This window comes from Clarias gariepinus, chromosome 19 (assembly GCF_024256425.1).
Source record: "Clarias gariepinus isolate MV-2021 ecotype Netherlands chromosome 19, CGAR_prim_01v2, whole genome shotgun sequence".
NCBI lineage: Eukaryota > Metazoa > Chordata > Actinopteri > Siluriformes > Clariidae > Clarias > Clarias gariepinus.
The window spans coordinates 14,170,984-14,191,727 of record NC_071118.1 but is presented as its reverse complement, the minus strand read 5'-3'; the positions used below and the strand labels follow the sequence as shown (position 1 = coordinate 14,191,727).

Here is a 20,744-nt window from a genome sequence, read left to right as displayed (position 1 = left end):
ATATTTCCTTGCTGTTACCTATTTTTATATTACTGCATTTAGTCCTTGAGCTACAAATTCTGACTCTCTATAGTTATCTGTATGTGATGATCATTCATACATCATTAGGTCTCATAACAGAATACAGTTGATTCATTAATCTGAGGTGGTCGACAGCCGGAGTGTGTGATCTTTGATTTTGAGGCTGAAATGTGAAGAAAAAAAAAACTCTGTGTGCAAGCCCTGGCCTGCGCATAATTGTGTGAAATTTTATATTTAGAGGTGTAGTTATGTAGGCCAGCTCATGAACCTTTTATCTATATTATATGAGCTGAATATCTACAGTATAACCTTGTGTGGTTTACACAGACTGGCATTGTAACTGCCACTGAGCAGGCACTGCGTTGTGAATGTGTGCGCTTGTGTTTAAATGATATGTTTTATGTTTAGCCAAAAATGAAGCTTATCACCTGCCCCATAAAGTCAGTAAAGAAGAGCATGTTACAGAGGAAAGCAGTCCAGCCCAGCAGGTGGCTGATACATAGGCAGCGGTAGTGGCTGGGCATGTTAATCATGGCAGACAGTAGTGATTTCAGAGTCATCCTCTTCTGTACCTGCAACACACATACACACATGATCAGATATGTGAGTATTTTACATAATATAATAATAATAATAATAATAATAATTATTATTATTATGATTATTATTGTTATTGTTAATAATAATAATAATAATAATAGTAATAGTAATAATAATAATAATAATAATAATAATAATAATAATATCATTATCATCATTATCATTGCAATAAACAATATACTGTTTCTACAGAATGGTAAAATAAATTATAAAATCCCTTTCTAATAACTCTAAAACTAGACAATTAAAGATTGGGCCAGGCAATGTTTTTCCAAACATCAATAGTCTAGTTGATCTTGTGTCCACTGTAGCCTCAGATTCCTGTTCTTGGATAACAGGAGAGGAACCCGATGCAGTCTTCTGCTTTGCCTAAAGGTTCGACTTCTTGTGCAAACCAAGAGACTCTTCTGGTCACCATGGTTAGTGAAATGTGAGATGCCATAGCTGTTTCTTCAGCTTGAACCAGTCTGGGCATTTTCCTATAATGGCTCACATCAACAATGCATTTCTGCCTGCAGAAGTACTGGTTGCTTTTTATGGGTGTGTTTGCATCATTCTGTGCTATGACTATTGTGCATAAAGATAGAGAGAGAGAGAGAGAGAGAGAGAGAGAGTATGTGTCTATACAGTCTATACTGTAACAATCAGAGATAAAACTGTAACTTTTTGTTTTCTAACAAGGAAACATCTTAATGACTAATTTGTAATGACTAACAACAGTATTGCAACGTATTTATAGCAAGCTATTACAAGCAAATAACTATGAATGTGATTTCAGCCCATAAGAGATATCCAGGTATTTATTACTAAAACAGTGAAAACAATGTGAATAACAACTGCTTTTGTTACACAGGACACTGGGATTGCCAGACAACATTATCTAACAGTATTAAATTAAAATATATATAAGTCATAAATATACCTGTATAAGTGAGTTAAACAACTAGTGCATGCCTATGCTTTATGAAAAATGTACTGTGCAAGTTTGGTAAAATTCCTATGAATGATTTAGGAGGTGTTGGAGAAAGCTGACCTTTCCCCCCAATTATGTACAATCGTTATTTTTTAGTAAAAATAAAAACGGATGCAAAATAAAATAACTAGTGCACATCTATACTTTCTAAATATGGTTGGGAAAAGTTACAGATAGAATTTTGTGACCCCTACATATGCTGATTAAGATGATGGACAGTGATTCCATTGTGTCCCCCATGCTCTGCAGGCAGACAACAGAAGAAAAAAAAAGAAGTAAAATGACTATGGCATCTGTAATGGTAGTATGGATGAGTATGTTACTCGGTTAAGCCCAAAAATGCAGTCAATGACAGTATAACTTAAACAAGTTAAAAGCTTAATTAGCTCAATAAATCTTGAACTACCCTGATACAGTAGGAAAGCAGGATGATGAACAAAATAAACCATTGTGTATTAAGATCGGGATGTCATAAATATTATTCTTGGAATTATTAGGATAATAGATGCAAAGACACTTTGTTAGAACACTGAAAATGTGAAAGTTTACGCATCATCTACTGTACTGTATGAATTTGTTCTTTTATTCAAACTAAAATGACTGGCTCAGTCTGTTGTATCTTATTCTTGCAAATTAAGCAATGCTTTTAAGCTACATACTGATTTTTTTAAACATGTAAACATACTAAAGTAAAGTGTAAAAACATTTTTTTACCCATTTCTGCACTATTCCTAAAACTAAATCCCGGCAAAACCAAACTTCCGTATATCCATAATGATGCATCTTTATTTCACACTCTGTCTCTCCCTAAACATCTAGTGATTGGAATATGGTACAGTAACTTGCTCCAGGCAGGTCTGGCTTTGTCTGCCACCTGACTATTGAAACTAATCTAAAAAGCAGATACAATACTTATTTTCAACCAAGTTCTTCTGCACCACCTTTCACATCATTCTCTCTACTGATTTCCTATAACTACTCACATCAGATTTTACTTTCAAAGCCAAAAATGAAGCAGCATTTTAGTTTGGCTTGAATTAGGTTTTTAAATAATGAGCTGCTATCCGTGAAAGGACATCTGCCAAACACACTGAAAGCCATACAGCAACATGAGAGTATGGAGCAGGATAGGATAAGTTGAGTATATCCACATAGCACTAGTATGAAAACCCATATGACGACATGACGCCACCAAGACATGGGGTATCCAAGGAGATCAAAGAAGGACCCAGCACTGAACTAAAGTAGAAGTGGCGTCTTCCTTCTACATACCCTTCTAGATGTCATTATGGGCTTCTGCTGATAATGTGATTATTAAAGGAAGCCTAGCTTTAGGTTAGTTGCAGTAGCTAACAGCTGGACATCTGAGGAGGACCACTGGTGCTTACTATTGCTGTACCGCTCTGAGGTATGTGGCCATTTACCAAAATGCAGCAGCTGAAGGACTTCCATCACCAGTAGCTGATGATGAAGGAGCATTACTTGGATTAGATTAGTTTATCAGGCTGATAGTATTGGTGCAATTTATCATATTACTTCTCACAGTGGGGCAATGTGGGTTTATCACCACTAGCCTGTGTCCCTGGACAAAGCCATGCAGTTGGTATAGGATCACGTTGCAGCTGTCCCTGGTACAGAAATTTCTGGATTTTTTTCACTCTCCCCTCTCATTTTCAAATCCGAGAATCAAGGTGTCCGGGCCCTATAGAACTACTTTCCAGCTTCTCAAGCAGCTCTCTTTGCACTGGAGTGTACAATAGTGTGCTACATACCAGTGAGTACACAACACTCTTGCAGCACTTTTGGTGAAGGTGAAGTGATGGTGAAGTGACGGTACAGGATTTTCAATAATGTCTGATGGTGCCAATGTTAATAAACTTCCGGTCTCAAATGCAAAAAGAGGAGATGGTGATTGGTCCCTGCTTCCCCTATGCACTTATTTTGGGATAAAATTTACCCAAATATAAAAAAAATGCTAGAAATATGATAATGGATGGCTCCAGCTGCAGTGTACAGATGGTATACAAGCGGGATTCTACTTTTACTGCCGCGGCTCATGGCAACAGCATTTGTGTTTGTACGTTTGTTGGCTTTTATAACTATAAAACTATAGACTGAGGCCTCAGGCCTTATAGTTCATTCTCTCAAGGATTAATGAGCCGCGCAGCACGTCGACAGTCGAAAAAATCAGGTAAAACATTGTAATTAAATGAATTCATAATCACAGTACTAAAAATATCGTACAAATTTAGAACTGAAATTAAATTAAATCTTATTAGGATCGAATTTAAGCAACGTAAACGTTATCACAGTGAACCTTTAGATTTTATCACGTGTAATTAGAAAAGCTATAGTATGCATGTAGGGTTTTGTGTCATCTTATACTTTGTGTTCTTTACATTTGTTGCAGATTTATTAATTAAAATAAGTGAAACTAAATGACCATAAATTCAAACATCGTCAGAACGTGCTACTGCGTCAGCAGACGTCAAAGTCATTCCGCAGCGACTGTGTTTTGCGTTATTATAAGAATGAAATGCAGTAGGCTTTTATGATCATCATAATTTTATTTAATAAATAATAAAAACATTTTAACAAATTACATTTTTGTTATAAGTGAGTTAAACATCCCAGTAGCGCCCCCGTTGCGCTGTACCACTGCCGGCAAAACTTTCTGAAGATAATCAATATATTTATTGCACGCAATTTTGGTCAAGTGATCGCTCCAGAAAGTCACAATAGCCTGAAGAAGCTCATCTTTGTCCCGTGGCTTAGCCTCACATCTGACAAACTCCTTCAGCGCGTGCCAAACCATCTCTATCGGGTTGAGATCAGGAGACCTGCATGTAAGGAATACAAGTTAAAGGAAATTGTCATGTGAACATTTCATAAACAAGTTAATCTAAAATAGCAGAACACAAAGAGTATAAGAAACATACTCGGCTGGTGTTTTTACCCAGTTGATCCCCGCCTCAGCAATATATTGTCTCGCCGCTGTATGCGTTGGGTCATTGTCTATAGCCTAAATTTAAAGAAACAATATAAAACACATTGATGATTCATGAAAACTACAAAACACATATATTCCACCAACAGAAACAAATATTACAATCTCGTTATTTTTTTTACTTTGGAAGAAGCGATAAGGTCCTTTAAAGTGTTGTTGAATGTATGGCGCCAGCAAAGATTTTATTATGCTTTCTTTGTAACAATGCCGGTCCATAATTCCTGTAAATTTATAAGTAGAAATTCAGAGTAAAATGTGCTGTACATTATATTAAACTAACCTTCAAAGACAACTATTGGTCCTGGTCCCTGACGGGATATGGTCCCCCAAACATGAAGTTTTACAGGATGCTTGGCCTTGGGTTTCGCTACGTGCCGACCCCTTTTTTTGTAGCACATCAACGCAAAGCGTTCCAAAGCCACAGTTGTTTCGCCAGCAAAAATTACATTGTCAAAGGTCTCTTTGACAGCCATCCACTGCTGCGCTTGGCTAAGACGCAGGGCTTTGTTGGTGTCCCGAATCATAGGGTCTGTGCCAAACAAACAAACAAAAAAACCCCACAAACAAATAAATATATCGATAAATGTGTTAAATCTAATGTATAGTTGCTAAAATTATTATAGATGCTTACCAGGCTTTGCCATAAGTCCATCCAAGTTTCTTTATTGACCTTCGAATGGTACTAATTGATCATTTCAATCGCAGGCGGATCTGAAGCTCGTTTTGAATCTGTTTAGCACTATACAAACAAAAATGATATTTTATTCCATGTCAGTTTAATGTAATTTTTTCGATTTTATACGAAACAAATGCTAATATAACCTACCTGGTCACTTTCAGTGGAGCTGGTGTTTTAATCGCAGGAGTCAGGTGACGAGAACGACAATGTCGTCTGATCGTGTCGTTGGAGACATGAACACCTGACAGTATCAAGAATGTCTTGATATCAGAGAAATGTTGTCCTGCTATTCACAGAGACCTGATCTTGATGCTCATCTCAGAGGAGATCTTCGTCATGGTCGATAGTGTGGCAGAAAACTCGAGCTCAGAAAAAGTTATGGCTAGCATTTAACAAGAGCCCACGCAGCATTTAAACTAAAGCATGTGGGTGGGACAGGACCCACCCACTTTTTAAGACCAGTGATAATGGACTTACTTTTACCTGTCTCTAATTTAGCCCGTACTGTACAGTATGTTAGTCAAATCCATTTCACTTGTAAAATGTCCTAATAAAGAGTATACAAACATTTAAATAAAAGGTTTACATTTGAGCAGTGTATTTTTTTTATATGCTTGGTTCACAATGAGTTATTTTTGTAATTAAATTGCTGAGATGTCAAAGCGCCGGCGCTTAAGTTCATTTGAACTTGAATAAAAAAAACAAACAGGCTCCACCGGTCATTTCAATGAAATCGTTTGTGGTGGAGAGCGTCACAAAAAAGAGCAAAACCTCATCATACATACTATCACTGTTTTCACTCTCTAATTTCGTTAATCTGTTACTTATTTAAGGTAAATATTTGGCGCATTTACTCAGTTGTGGTTGGGCGGTGCAGAAAACGAAATACAGCCTTTCTCATCCCAGGAGCTGACTTGAGTTAGCTAAAAGTGGGGGATGGCTCTTTATTTGCATTTGAATTGTGTCCGACATTGGAAAGAACAAAGAAACACTAAAACAACAACCAGCCAAAGTGCGAACGAATAATGAATTACCGTAAAAGGCCCTGATGATACAGCATGATTATTATTATTTAGTACAACGATTAACCTTTAAGCACAATAGAACCTGTGTTTTCTTGTTTTATGCTGATCACTGTTTTAACTTTGACTAGTTTGATGTTTAAAATCTTTAAGTTGATGTTTTTATTTATTTCTATGAATGAATTACAAGTTGAGTCAACTTAAGATTTTAAACATCAATGTAAAATATTTAGTTTGGCCAGCAAATCGTTTTTAAAGTTGAGTAAACTTTTTTTTTTTTTTTAAAGTTGTGCAACTTGTTACTAAACTTTTTACGTTGAGGCGGATCTGCTTTCCGTCTTCTTTTTCTTTTTTTTCTTAATGTCCTGATTTTAGTTGTGTAAACTACAACTAGAGGATGGGTGTTAATATTAGGGTGATTAAATAGAATGTATGGGGATGACAACAAAGAAGAGATTCTCAAGTATGGGCTAATGCTTAACAGTTGCACAATTATGTTTCTATTTAGTAATGAAAAACATTATTGTAATTATTTCAATAACAATGAAGATAATGATTGACGATCAGGTAATAGCCCAGTTATACGCCTTTTTTAAAATAATTGTTCTTAAATGGCTCTTTGCCAGGTTAAATCCTTTAGTTACAGACCTGTAGATTTCCATGTAAAACAAGTACATCTGTATAAATAAATAGTTTTAAAGTATCATTGAGACACTTTAGAACCTTGGTAAGTAATATTTACGTTATTAGTGTCACGCTGTGATTCACATTCATTTACTGTCTGTGCTTCAGCGCTCATCTGAAACGGAGCATGCATTGCCACGCTTGGAAGCTCAGTTGTGAGCGAGGTGGAGTGGAAAACGCAATGTAGCCAGTGCAAGCCAATGTGCGAACGAATAATGAATTAAGAGATCTTTATTATACTGCATATTCATGATTCAGTATAACAAAATCGCTGAAAAATCCACCAAATCCTTTTTACAAATGTAAGACAATATTTTTTGGTTGAGTGCCAGCCGATGTGCGATCGAATAACAACTCAAGATGATTATACAGCAAAAATATTATTTTGCACACGAAATCTCTGAATTCTTGATGATACTGCATACATATTTAATACAACAAATCTCTCAAAAAATCTTCTGAAACCTTTTCACAAATGTAAGACTACATATTTTGGTTTATATTGCGAATGAATAACGAATTAAGAGCCTCTTTATATTGTATAAATATTGTGGCGTGGGCGAGGTTTCGGCTTTGCGGGAGGGGTTGTTGTGTGTTCACCCTGTTGGGGAAGGGTGTTTGGGTTGGTGGTTTCGGCCAGGTTGTGTGTGTGTGTTAGATGTGTGTTCTATTGATTGTGTGTGACCTGTTCTATTTATTGTGCTGTTCCTGTTATTTTCGTGCTGTGCAGAATAAATTACTCTCAGCCATTTGCATTGGGCAGCAAGGAAGCTCACTCGTCTCTCCACGTTCCTTCGTGTAGCGGTGAAAAAGGCTACAATATTATTTTACACAAATAAAAAATTTTTTTTTCACAAATGTAAGACTGGTTCAGTGCCAGACGACTGGCACTAAACAGATACAAATAGAAATTTGATTAAAGCTCTTATTATATTTAAAGGTGTCATACGGGCCTACATGCACTTTTTCATGCTGTTTGGACTGAAATGTGTGTTAGGAGAGTGTGTACACAACCACTCTATGATGATAAAAAGCCGCCCAGTGATTTCCTTTTCTTTTATTACAATAACATGCCCCTTCTGAAATAAGGCCAATCTCAAATGCCTGTCGATGTGACGCAACACCACAAGAGGCTGCTCCTACTATAGTTGATTGAGCAAAGACCTGCCCCGAGTGAGAAGAAGCTGTCGGCCATTGTTTCAACGCTGGCGCAAAATGCCGCCTAAGCGAGTGTGGTGTACAGTTATTGGGTGTAATAGCAAACACAGCAGTCGTCATTCACTACCGACATCTGAGCCGCTGAGGACGCAGTGGCTAAATTTTGTTTTTGAAGCTAACGTCCCTGCCGATTTACCTAAATGCGTTCATGTTTGCGATAATTATTTTTCACCAGACTGCTTTATAAACGCGGGTCAATATAAAGCAGGTTTTACTAGGAAGCTGCTCCTAAAAAATGGATCTGTACTAACGCTTCGTGTTCCTGCTTCATCTTCACCAGGCTCGATGAATGTGGAGTGTAAGTTAACTTATACTCTCATAGAACATGGTCTCTATATAATTCCTAATCGCATGTTTATAATAAACAATGCATTAAGGTGATTGTCTAGTTGCAAACTGTGTACGTAGTCGGAAAACTATATTATGCTTACCTTTGTAACATTAGATGGTTTATAACGATGTCTGTCAATGATTAAGAAGTCATGTAAACACATCAGTAAACACATCGCGTTCGTATCTCTCTCAGTAAGTTTCTCCGCTTTTTTTGTTGTTGTTGCTAGCGGCAGCGTAACAGCCCGTTAATTCATGTCGATGCATGTCCATTCTTTTATTTTCTGCATTGTCAGGCAATATTACAAACTTCCGGGTGGGTTCCGTACTTAAATCAAACCAAAAACTACTTAAGAAAACAGGCTCAGGCTTTATATTCCAGCTTATCTCACATTTTCGCGTTTTTTCCCCACAAAGCATTACCCGCACTGGACTACACTCCCGTGGCAGTGTGTTGTTAAGACACGCCCCACAGAACTGTCATTAGCATTTTAAGGAGCATGTACTGAAATAGGTTGCTAAGTACAGAGCTACTTTTTACCAGGTAAAAGTAGTGTTTTTTTATACAACCATTGAGAATTTTTAATGAAAATATATTTCAAACTTTTCATTAGGACCCTAAAGAATCATATTAACTTATGAAAAATAGGACTAGATGACCCCTTTAAAAACCGAGACGACCGGGGAAAAATGTCACTTTGCTCCACCTAGCGGTCATTTAACGAATTAGTTTAAAATGCGACTGATTTATTTTGGCCGCTGTCGTTTTGTCGCAGCAATGAGCGCGGCGGTAATAGCTATTCCCCTTTTCTACCTACTAACAATGTAACAAAGTGGTTCATGAGGTTTCCCTTGTGGAAAACAAGGCAGATGTCTGCTGAGTCTAATGGCTACAACTTTGGTCAACTGTCCAAATACTCAGATAGCACTAATCTACCCCTAATTTCTGTTTGATAAAGACAAAGTTATATCAAGTGATAGCTGTAATTCCCACAGCAGCAAGTTGGAAAAGTCAACCATGAGGTTAGACAAACAGATTGAGTCAATGCACTTTAGATATACCTTAATCTTCTGAAACTGTTGGGTGAGTCAGTTCCTGTGACTGTAGGACCCATCCTACAAGATACACGTTGCTAGGTTACAAGGATAAATTTCCAGTGTGTTTTGCCTTCATCTAAATGCATGAACTTATCCATATTGTTCCCTGAGCACAAAAAATAGTTCTTAAATAGCCTGTTGTCCTTGGCATCCAAGGTTGTCAGGTTGGCCGGTTTTAGTGAATTTAGGCCATATTTTGCTTATCCTGTGCAGGTTCCCCAAGGGGATGCAGAGGACACTGTACAGCTGGCAAAATGAGTAACACCAACAAAAAAGGTGCAAAATTACAATCAAGAAAGATAGGGTAATTGGCAACATACTGTATGTCCACTACAGGATTAAAGTGAGCAATCCCAAGAATTAAGCAATCCGAAGAATTTAAACAAGTTTTGTCGATAGATCAAAAGCACTAGTAATAGAAGTGGTATCAAAACTGGGTGGAATAAAGATACCAAGAAGATTTAAGGTGAAGTTCTCGGCTATTTGGTTGAAGCCACAGATTAGACTGTAATTAGATTTTGGATATCCTAAAGCTTCTCTCACTTAGAGAACACATTCTGACAAATGGAGGCGCTTGACTCTATTTATGCAGATGTGGACAAGGCAAAATGCATTGCACGTTACCATGTTTTAACACCTCATGCCTCAGTGACTAATGACAGGTTACTCTATAGACTTCTATGGATTAACAGTTGGGTGATGTAAAATAAAGGGAATTTCCTATAACAGTAGCTCTCAGTAGTACAGCTGCAAATCATATCTTTATATAATATTAATGTGGTCAGTCACAGGGCAGTAATATCAGCTTATTCAAAGGAATCTGCGAGGTGACTTTAACAAAGAATAACATGTTTACCATCCAATTAATTAGGAACACTTTATTATTGTGTGTTATTGTTGCTTGCTTACCGGACACAAATTACCTTTTTTATTGTTTATATGGACAGCTGTTTCACCTAGAATAGCCATATTGATTGTAGCGGCTCTCAACCTCAGCAAAAATCATTTTAAAAGTTTGTTTGTGTCTGTATCAATCAAAATGATTTATAGTTTAAGTAGGTTATGGGTGTGTACAAAATGGTTCTAGTAATTACATTTTTATTTCTCCATGGGGACAATGGAGGTGGGGGGGAGTGGGTTTAGATGGTGTACAGTAGATGACCCTACCCCAAGTCCCAGGGGGCCCATGCAAAGACCTATGGCTGACCCCACCTGGTAGTTTAGTTTCTTTTTAATTATTATTATTACCTTTAGTAGAAAGAAAAAAATTATGTGGTAAGGAAATGTGTGTTTGAGGTTGCACATATGTTACTTTAAACTGCTATAGTAAAATAATCTTGTGTGGTAACAGTAGGCCCCTTTTACTCATCCCTGAACTGTTCTAATTGGTCGATGGAATCATATAGGAATCTGCTACAAATCAGTTAAAGCTCATGCTAGGCCATCACGGCTATGAATTAAGGGGTCTGTCCGACATTCCCAGATTTGATCCCAACCAGTGTGAGCACAAGAGTGTAGAAAAGCATTAGGAAGATCATCAGGAATTTCATAAGAGTTTAGTATGGCTTGTTGTTGTATGGGAGAAATTCTATTTGGCCAAAAATATGTCATTCACTTTAAAAATTTTAAACAATGTCACATTTCTTAAGTTTTTTGGATGTTTCTAGGTGGTTTCTGCCACTTCGTAATAATATCTTGAATAAATAGGTGTAGTCTCCATTATAGCACACTATTTAGTACTTTGGTGTGCAGGATTTGATTTACTCATCCTAGAGGATTTGCTCCAACCACCAAATGTAAGGTTTTTACAATTGCTTCCTTAGAGAGCTTATTTGGTAGGTAATTTCGCATTTTCACACATGGTTCATTTGTCTTAACCATGATTTCTCAAGATTGTTCAAGATCAAATTCGGAAATGGCCTCTAACTCATCACTTTTTATTAGTTTTCTATAATGGCACTACACTACGTGATTTATTGTCGCTTCATACATTTCATTCCCTATTCAAAGATCAATTATTTTCAATGAAACAAGGAATATGAGAATTCTATTGACTGATTTATCAGATAACTTACCTCACTGCTTCCTTGCTTGGAGCTGGATGTGATGGAGTTGGCCTCGCTTAGAGCCGAGAACGATCGGGGTCGCAGCTCAGGTTCATTTGTCACAGTGCCGTATGTGGAACCATTCATGACTGATGGCTGCAGCAAGGGGGAACCATGGACCAAGGGCTCAGTGGAATTCTGTTTTCCCAAAGGTTTCTCGGGAATACTGAAGAGATGCACAGTGAGGAAGAAGCCCCAGGTAAGCGCGGAGAAGAAATAAATGACCTGATACTCGGAACCCAGTAGAGCCCCCAGTGGCGAATGTCCCCAGTCCATGGCACCAGTCAGATACCCACATGCTCCACCCAGACCTGTGGAGGAACAGGTGACTGGATGTCATACTCATTAAAAAAATAGAGACCGTATGTAGCACAGTACTCAGTCTTTTGAATAAGAGTCCAAGACCCAACCACACCCTAATTTGGCAATTTTATTCTATTCTTAACTTATTGCAAAGGGATGTCATGGACACAGCTTTCTCCAAGTTATCCAATAGGTTTTGATAGAATATAACTTTGGCTTCTGATTACCTGTTCTGTGTGGGTTTATGACTTTTGTTATCATCATACTGTCAGGCCAAATTTTTTTTAGGTGTCTAACAGATCTCGGCAGGTTTTAAATGAACTAGTATTTAGAGTTATCTATGATGATTCCCTTTTACCTGGTTAGAGCCCCCGTCTTAACTGAACAGAAGCAGTCCCAAAGCATGACTTCCCACACATGAAAAAAATATGAGAGACAAGTACTGGCCCTCCATTCCTGCAGTTTCATTAATAGCCATTTTTGCCTGCACTGTCAATATAACTTAAATGTCCAAACAGTTCTAGTGCATTATTTTTACTATATCATATCATTCTTACTAAAATGTAATCAGCTGTACAGTCATGTTCAAAACTTAGAACCAATACTTTTAATTCTATATATCTGTGTAAAAACATAATACAAATCATGTATCTTAGCAGGTCTTTGTATATGGTAAATATAGACAAGTAACAACATATAACCTTTTTTAATTGTGCCATTATTTATTTAACAAAAACGAAGGGAAATAGAAAGCATGTGGGCGATACTAAGTACCCCATGATTTAATAGCTTTTAGAGCCACTTTGGGCAGCAATAACTTAAAGTAATTGTTTCCTGTATGACTTTATTAGTCGCTCATATCATTGTGGAGGAATTTTGGCCAATTCTTCCTTATAACATTGCTTCTGTTCATTTGGCCATTTTTATATGCAGAGCTCGGGTAATCTACTGTCACAGCATTTCAATTACCTTAGGTTGAAATATGGACTTTGACTGGTCCATTCCAAAACCTTTATTCTTTTATTTTTCAGCTATTTTGATGTAGATTTACTGGTGTGCTTCGGATCAGTGTCCTGTTGCTTTACCCAATTTGACCAAGCTTTAGCTGTTGTAGAGATGGCCAAATATTCGCCTCTAGAATACTCTGGTATACAAAGGAGTTCATAGTCGACTCAATAACTGCAAGGAGTCCAGGTCTTGCGGATGCAAAACAAGCCTAAATCGTCACCCCTCCAACCGGAGTGCTTGTGGAGCGTGTAGGAGGTGTTTCTGCTGAAATGCTGTTTGGTTTTCCTTAAACATGCCACTGGGCGAACAACTCCACTTTGGTGTTGTCTGTCCATAGGACAAGAAATCTTGTGCTTTGTTCAGATGCAGTTTATCTTATTTTTGTAAATCTCAGTCCTGCTTCCCTGTTGCTTTTAGACAGAAGTTTTTCTCCTGGCAACAATTTCAAACAGTGGTTCAATCTACTTCTACTGTAATTGTGCTGTCTGGACTTTAACATTTAACATGCTTAGGCCTGCAGGGTCTGAGATGCATTTTTTTTTTCATTCAGTTTCTTTAAACTTGGGGTGAGAAGACTTATAATAATCAGTGTTGAACATTGAACTGCAAATTTTTGGAACTGGTTTTATAACCCTTTCTAGATTGATGTGCAGCAACAATTGCTTCTCTAAGACTAATACTTATGTATTTTCATTGTGTAAACACACAGCTGAATTGTCCAGAACATCAAGCTGCCAAAACTTCTGTTTTCAAGGGCTCATCTGGCTGCAACTTACCAACTTAAATCCTGTAGAAGCAGTAAATTTTTATAATTTATTATAATTTCATTTATTTAAATGAATAATGTCACAGTAAACAAAAGTTATATGTTGCTATTGGCCTGATATTAAGACGCACTGTGATCGCACATAAAAATATGAAGATTATTTTTTATTATGGTTTTACTAAAAAACAAACACATAGAATTAAGGGGGGCATACAAACTTTTGAACATGACTGTACATCGTAGATACCATATCGCAGAGACTACCTGAACATTTTGTTGCACACCATCTTACTTTTAGAATGATTTTTTTTTCCAAATGACAAAAGACACTTTACACACTGATGGACTTAATGAAAACAACAGCTCTGTTAGTACTGATAGTTGTTGTTACAGGAGCATTGAGCAACGGACGTAAAGGAAAAACCTCATTTACACTCTCTTAACTGTGTAGAGTACAGTGTAGCTGTCTGTCTATCAGTTTAAATTACATCAAATATATATGAATTTTTTTAAACAAACCTTTAAAAAATATTTTTTATGTGACAAATCACCCTTCAAAATAGAAATTATTTTTGTAAATCCATGGTGAGATTTTATCAAGCGCAGCCACAGTGGTTAATATATTCCATGCTTTCTCAGGGACAGATTATTTATGCAAGCATAAACTGCACGTGTGAAGCATCTGAGGTTAATGTGCATGCACATAATCCTCATGTCCAAAGTGCACATACAGTAGACTGCATAATATGGACAAAACAGCATTATGTTAAAAAACCATGTGATGTCTTTAATAATTACCCGGCATTTTTACAGCTGAATATTTTTACAAGTTTTAAATTTCAAAGTAAATTTAATTCCTTTTACATAAATTTTGCTATGTGTTATATCTGTAAGAATGACTCGTACTTGAACTTCTTTACTTCTTTTTTAATCACACAAAAAAAACTCAACACACTTTTTCCAACCTCAGCACTTCCTTCAGTTCAGCCCCTCTACGGCATTCCATTCCTAACCCTTTAAAGAGACCGACGCTCCTTTTATCCAACTAATGCAACAAAAGATATTACTTTAACTAATCATTAGGTTATTATTCTTACTAAACATGCAACACTATGGATTTGCATAACAATCTTAACCAGTATACTACACTAGTGAGGTTTTACACATCTTTAAGCAGACTTGAATATTTTTACTGCTGCATTTATAACTGCTTTTACTGCTTTTGAATAAATTGAAACATATAAAATTTAATAAAATAAAACAGTTTTAAACGATCTAAAACTGAAAAACCTTTAAAAAGTTTTGTTGTTATTTTGTTCATTATTTAGCCATGTTTATTTCCTTAACTTCACCAGGGGCACTGGTGGCTCAGTGGTAGGTGTTTTGCCTGCCAAAGTTCGATTCCCAGCCAGTGCCCAAACCCCAGCCACTGGATGCAGAGGGTTGCATCAGGAAGGGAATCCGGCGCAAAAACCTGTGCCAAGCTGTGGTGACCCCTTGCCGGGAGCAGCCAAAAGACCAACAACAACAACATTTCCTTAACTTTCCTATACTTACATACGGTTTTGCCTATTTGCCTAATATATACATATTTACAGATTTGTAAATTATGTCACAGCTTCGCCATGATCCAATTTCAGTGATCTGCTTTCTGGACCACCATTATTTAATTTATTCAATCTTGGTGCGCAAGCCGTGTGTCTATAAAATCAAAAATCCAATACAAGTGTTGCATACTGATGCACCCAGAAGAGGAATAAATAATATTCATTTGCAGGGAATCTTTGCTGCATCTCACCCAGACCACAGACCCAGGCAAAAATTATTATTTTAGTTTGGCACTGCAATATCTGCTGTATGCTTTAAATAGATTCTTGTTTTTTTATATTTTATTTCTCTACACATTCAATGCAAGAATATGATGTCTGACTGTTCTGGAAGAAAATGCAAATCTTAAGGTTGGAAATGTAAAAAATAATCAATTTATTTCTAGAGTCTAGTAGATAGAATCAATCTGGCAGCCTGCTGTTTCTTCATTTCTTTATTTAGCTCAATGTAGGCAGCTCAATTGCCCAGGACCCAGGACCCAGGACCAAGGCTAGGCATCATATCTTTAATATTGTGATAGTTTTAATACCAAATCCTGGTGGCTAGGTCAATGTAGTGGAATTGCAACATCTGGTAATGTGACTGCATATACTCTATACAATGTTCTGCATGTGGCCCAGCCTGAAAGAGTAAAACCAAAAACACAATTATATTTATATTTTTTATTAATTATATTTATTTATATATTATATGCCCTAATGAAACACTACATTTTCATTAATGCCTGGCTTAATAGGCAATGAGATCTCATGAAATAAGGTAACTACAGTAGAGTGTTGAGAGTTTGGATTTTAAAACTGTCAGGAAGCCAATGTTGGGTCTTGAGAAACATCTTTAACCCTTTAGCGCTTATGTCTGGGCTTGGATTGAATTTTATTGGATTCTGTATCACATACCTATACCACATGTACACAGATTTTTTTTTTACTGGATTTTTTATGAAATTTGGCTTTTGTTCACATGCAAACTCCACTTAAGTTCACTGAAAATGAACCATTTGGAAATTCAAGTTTTTTTTGAGTTTTTGTTTGTAAGATTGTGTGCCGTATCTCCAGTGTTTAATGTCAAAGTGGGAGCTGCCAGGTACTACCTACTTTTATAGGTAATCTGATTGGCCAATATGGCTTTAACCTTTTAACTGCAACCCCCAATTTGCCCAGAACAGCATATCCAACATCAAAGTATCTCTGTTACGATATACTTTTATCTTCGTGCATGTGGCTTATCTCATCAAAAACTGAAACTAAGAAGATTTTTTTTTTGTATCAAAGAGTCAGAAAATAGTAGGACAGAGCAACAGAAACTATAATGAAGCATTTTAACTTCATCCTCTGTATAGAGTGCTTATTGCTTTAGGTCCACAGGGTAACCCAAGAAAATCTACTAGGCAGCTGCCATAGGCCTTAAATTGAAGGTAAGGTCTCACACACATGCTGGTGTTAGCTCATTCGGTGCTTAAATGGTGATGTGCAACTGTGTTATAGCAATTAAAAGTGACAGCAGTGCAAAAGTAAGTGGTGCAAGACTGAAGTAATGAAAGTCGATGCAGATCAGAACAGTAAGTCTATTATAATAGAGTGCTACATGTATAACCGAGGATGAGTAGTGGTTGAAGGACCATCTGACCAAGAATCCCAATTATGTGCCTAGGCACTGTAAAGAGGTATAAAAGTAAAATATGGTCCTGGGAACAAATAATTTCCTAACTCCGGCTGTAGAGCAGTTATGTGATAAAAGTCCACCACTGAAAATGCACTTCTGCTTTTTTTCTGCATGGACAAGGTCTGCCTATTTCCCACTCCTACATGAACGCCACCAACAATGGGGGGCCAAGACTATCACATGCTTACCCTAAGACACTTATGCTGCTGCTTATGTTGTATGACAGTATGACATGACACATTCAATGGAAAGTCTGTATAAACAAACACAATGGATAAACAGGAGGCTGAGTGTATACCACCCCTCCCCCCAAGAGAGCAATCTCCAGTTAATAATAATAATAATAATAATAATAATAATAATAATAATAATAAAGGTAACATGTTTCTGTTGCATGAGTAAGGGCACTTCCATTTATTTTCTATGTACATGCATGAAACATCCATAATTATTCTGAAGACATGACATTGTGATAACTAATATTTAAATGTTACATTTCAAAATTATATTTTTCATAATTCTATGAAAATTCTGCATTATGCCATAAAGCAACTAGATATTGGCTTGAATAGTTGCTCCAACTTCTCATATACAATCATTCATAAAAAGCATAAAGCTCACGGGAAATAAAACAGATGATGAAACAGTTTATATGTGACAGGGTTTATACAGGATCAGATGCATGGGGTTGTGGGAGTGCTCAGGTCCAGTTTTGCCTAGTCATGTGCTGGGATCATGGGTTGAAGCTGAAAGCAGCAGCAGTAGCACATGACCAGAGCGCATTACTGGAGCTCAGTGGTGAGGGGGGTCTACACGTCTTCACGTGTATATAAATGTTTCCCTTTTATAGATGTTTTTTTTTTTTATTTGTTTTTCTTTATTTTCTTTTAATTACATAGATTAGATTGCTCAAAAAGATGGGACTAAGGCTTAGCTTAACTGTTCTTTTACTGATTTCTAATCTTTAGGTATTCCAATAATTATTCATTAGTAATAGTGATGAACACAATGCCCAGAAACAGAAGAAAATGTTTGTCACTTATATTTAAAATCAAACTTTTTTTTCAGAGAGATTCTCTTAGAGAATTCTCATTTATTATTCTTTTTACATTTTGTATGGAAATACCCCATACAAAAAACATTTAGGCAAACGTGTTAATCTATAACTCTTAGGAATTTCTTTCTCTCTGAGGTAACCCCTCAATAGTTCTGACTAATTACCAAGTTTAAAAGGTAATTGTTCACCCAGGTATCTCCACCAAAAAATCCATGTTAACTTTTATACAGCTGTTTCTGCTTATTTCTGCTCATTTTTTTATGTGTTGAATATGCGATATTTCTTATTCCCTGTGTCACCACTCTAGCTGTGATGTACCGTCTGGTTCAATCTGCTTCTTACTTATCTCTTCCCCTTCATGTCTCTGCTTTTTCTTTCTACATGAGATGACATCTCAAGGGCATGCTGGTGAAAACTTTCTGAAATTATGCTTCCAAGCAGAAAAACTGATTTAAAGACTTCAACCGGGCAAATAAACAAGAGTCAGCATATCAACTCCAGTTTCCTGGTTACCGACTGATCTTTACCACTTGTCTAACTGCATTCTAAAACTGTATGATATGAATGTGATTTCACAACCGCAACCAAGCATTTTCACTAATAAGGATATGTAAGCTTATCTATCATCTCAACCTTGAGTATGAACTCCCACACATAAATTACAGCAGCCAGTTCAGACTCTTAAGAAAAGCTTAAGGATTTCAGTTTTTGGCTGAGGACTTCCTAATGCTTAAATTGGAGGCTTATGTTCCTGTTCAGACTCCACTCTGGCAGAAAGGTTGTGTCAGCAAGATGGCCACAGGCACTTTGTTTACTGGGTGGAAAAAACATGAAAGAGGATGCTGTAGCAGCGTTCAGCAATTTTACAGAAATCAGCAATGAGTGGGACAAATCTTGCAAGTGCATCATCTTGCTCATACTTACAGGACAAGCAATTAATGTGTGCATGTTACCGTATTTTGCATCATGTCTCCTAACTTAAATATTTTTAAATGATGTAAATAAGGTACAAAGATAAAGTGGAAATAATGTAATTAACTGAATTAATTATAAAAAGAATTAATAATTATAATTTGTCAAATTCTTGATTTTGTAAATTCTGTTCAACTCAGTGGAGAAGGGTTAGGGTGTGCCAAGTGGAACACACTGATATAACTGGAAATAAAATGAGAAATTTGCAAGCGTAAAAAACAAACAAACAAAAAAACCTTACATCTTGTATACTTATATAGAAAATTTTTTCAGTGTTAAGATGGTGACTTTAAACTTTTCCGCTTACCTGTAAGCAGGGCGTGGTAATGCAGGCCTCTCTCTTTGTCCTGGTAAGAGCAAACATCAAACAGGTAGGCCTTCACTGGTCCATCTATGAAATCCGCTGAAAAGTCAAACATGACTACTCCAAACATAACCACCACTATGGACCAAGTTCTCTTCCAACCTATGTGCTGCACCAGCACTGAAACATAGAACAAAAAGCATGGCTTTACTTAATCACTTTCGAATAACCACACAAATACACACACACCACAGCAATCATTCATAACATTCCCCAAGGGTTCCCCATGTGCCACCAGGGCAGCTCGGGGCTCTTGGCCATGACTTTGCTGGACCTGGACACAGACACACACACACACACACACACACACACACACGGTACTGTCCACAATTTTAGGCCAACATATTATTTGTGTTACAAATGTGTTATATACAGTATGTTTATCATGTTTGCATATTTATCATTTTCAAAACTATTGACTTTTTCCAAATATACTTTAAGAATTAATAAATAAATAAAATTACAGAAGAATATTTGCATGTTTTTAAAAAAGCAACACATTACAAGACAGACCAGTATTCGGATGGAAGCAAAAAACCTAGTGTAGGCTCCTGGGTTTTGAACGAAAATATAAAAAGAGACAAGTGTCACTAAGCTACCAGAAGATGTCATTCTGTAACTCTCCCCCTACAGCAGCTGGTTTGCAATATTTTTTATTTACTTTTAATTAATTTATTTTTTATTTTAAAATCTTATTTCATAGTTCTGATAAAATATAGAACATAATTTAGGCTAAATGTCTTTTGTAAGAAATTATTTGTAACTGAAAAAATGGTAATGCAAATATTTTATTTAAAGCATCACAGTTACTTCAGTCATTTCCATTTAATATACACTGGATGGACAAAAGTTTGTGGACACCTGACCATTCTACCAATATACAGTCATTTCCCAAGCTGTTGCCACAGAGTCGAAAGTATATCATTGTATAGGATGTGTTCTGTAGCTGTAGGATCTCACATGAGAGGTAACATTTGGGATGAATCTACTTTTGGCCATGTGGTGTAACATTATGGATTCTATAAAGTATGATTCCCCTTTCCCCAAATACTCTTGGGTGTTATTATGGAGAAATATTCATAAAGAACAAAACAATTAAGGGATTTGCTGATTACTCAGAAACTCATACTTAGAATTATGTAACTGCTAATTGCACATTACAGGAAAATGTGAAAGAAAGCATTACAGCTTAAACAGATACAATCCAATTTATTTCACTTTTTAATTATTGACAGAGCAAAACCAATTTGATTTCAATTACACACTG

At 36.6% G+C, this 20,744-nt stretch overlaps 1 protein-coding gene across 1 annotated transcript in view; it reads right to left on the bottom strand.

The window, feature by feature from the left end:
* slc45a2 (solute carrier family 45 member 2) overlaps positions 1 to 20,744 on the bottom strand; it is a 30,342-nt gene that overhangs the window by 9,039 nt on the left and 559 nt on the right. The window contains exons 2-4 of the mRNA XM_053479032.1: positions 19,421 to 19,597; positions 11,708 to 12,048; positions 450 to 593 (exon numbers count right to left, since the gene is read on the bottom strand). Coding sequence (XP_053335007.1) covers positions 450 to 593; positions 11,708 to 12,048; positions 19,421 to 19,597 — 662 coding nt within the window. The remainder of the gene's footprint in view (positions 1 to 449; positions 594 to 11,707; positions 12,049 to 19,420; positions 19,598 to 20,744) is intronic.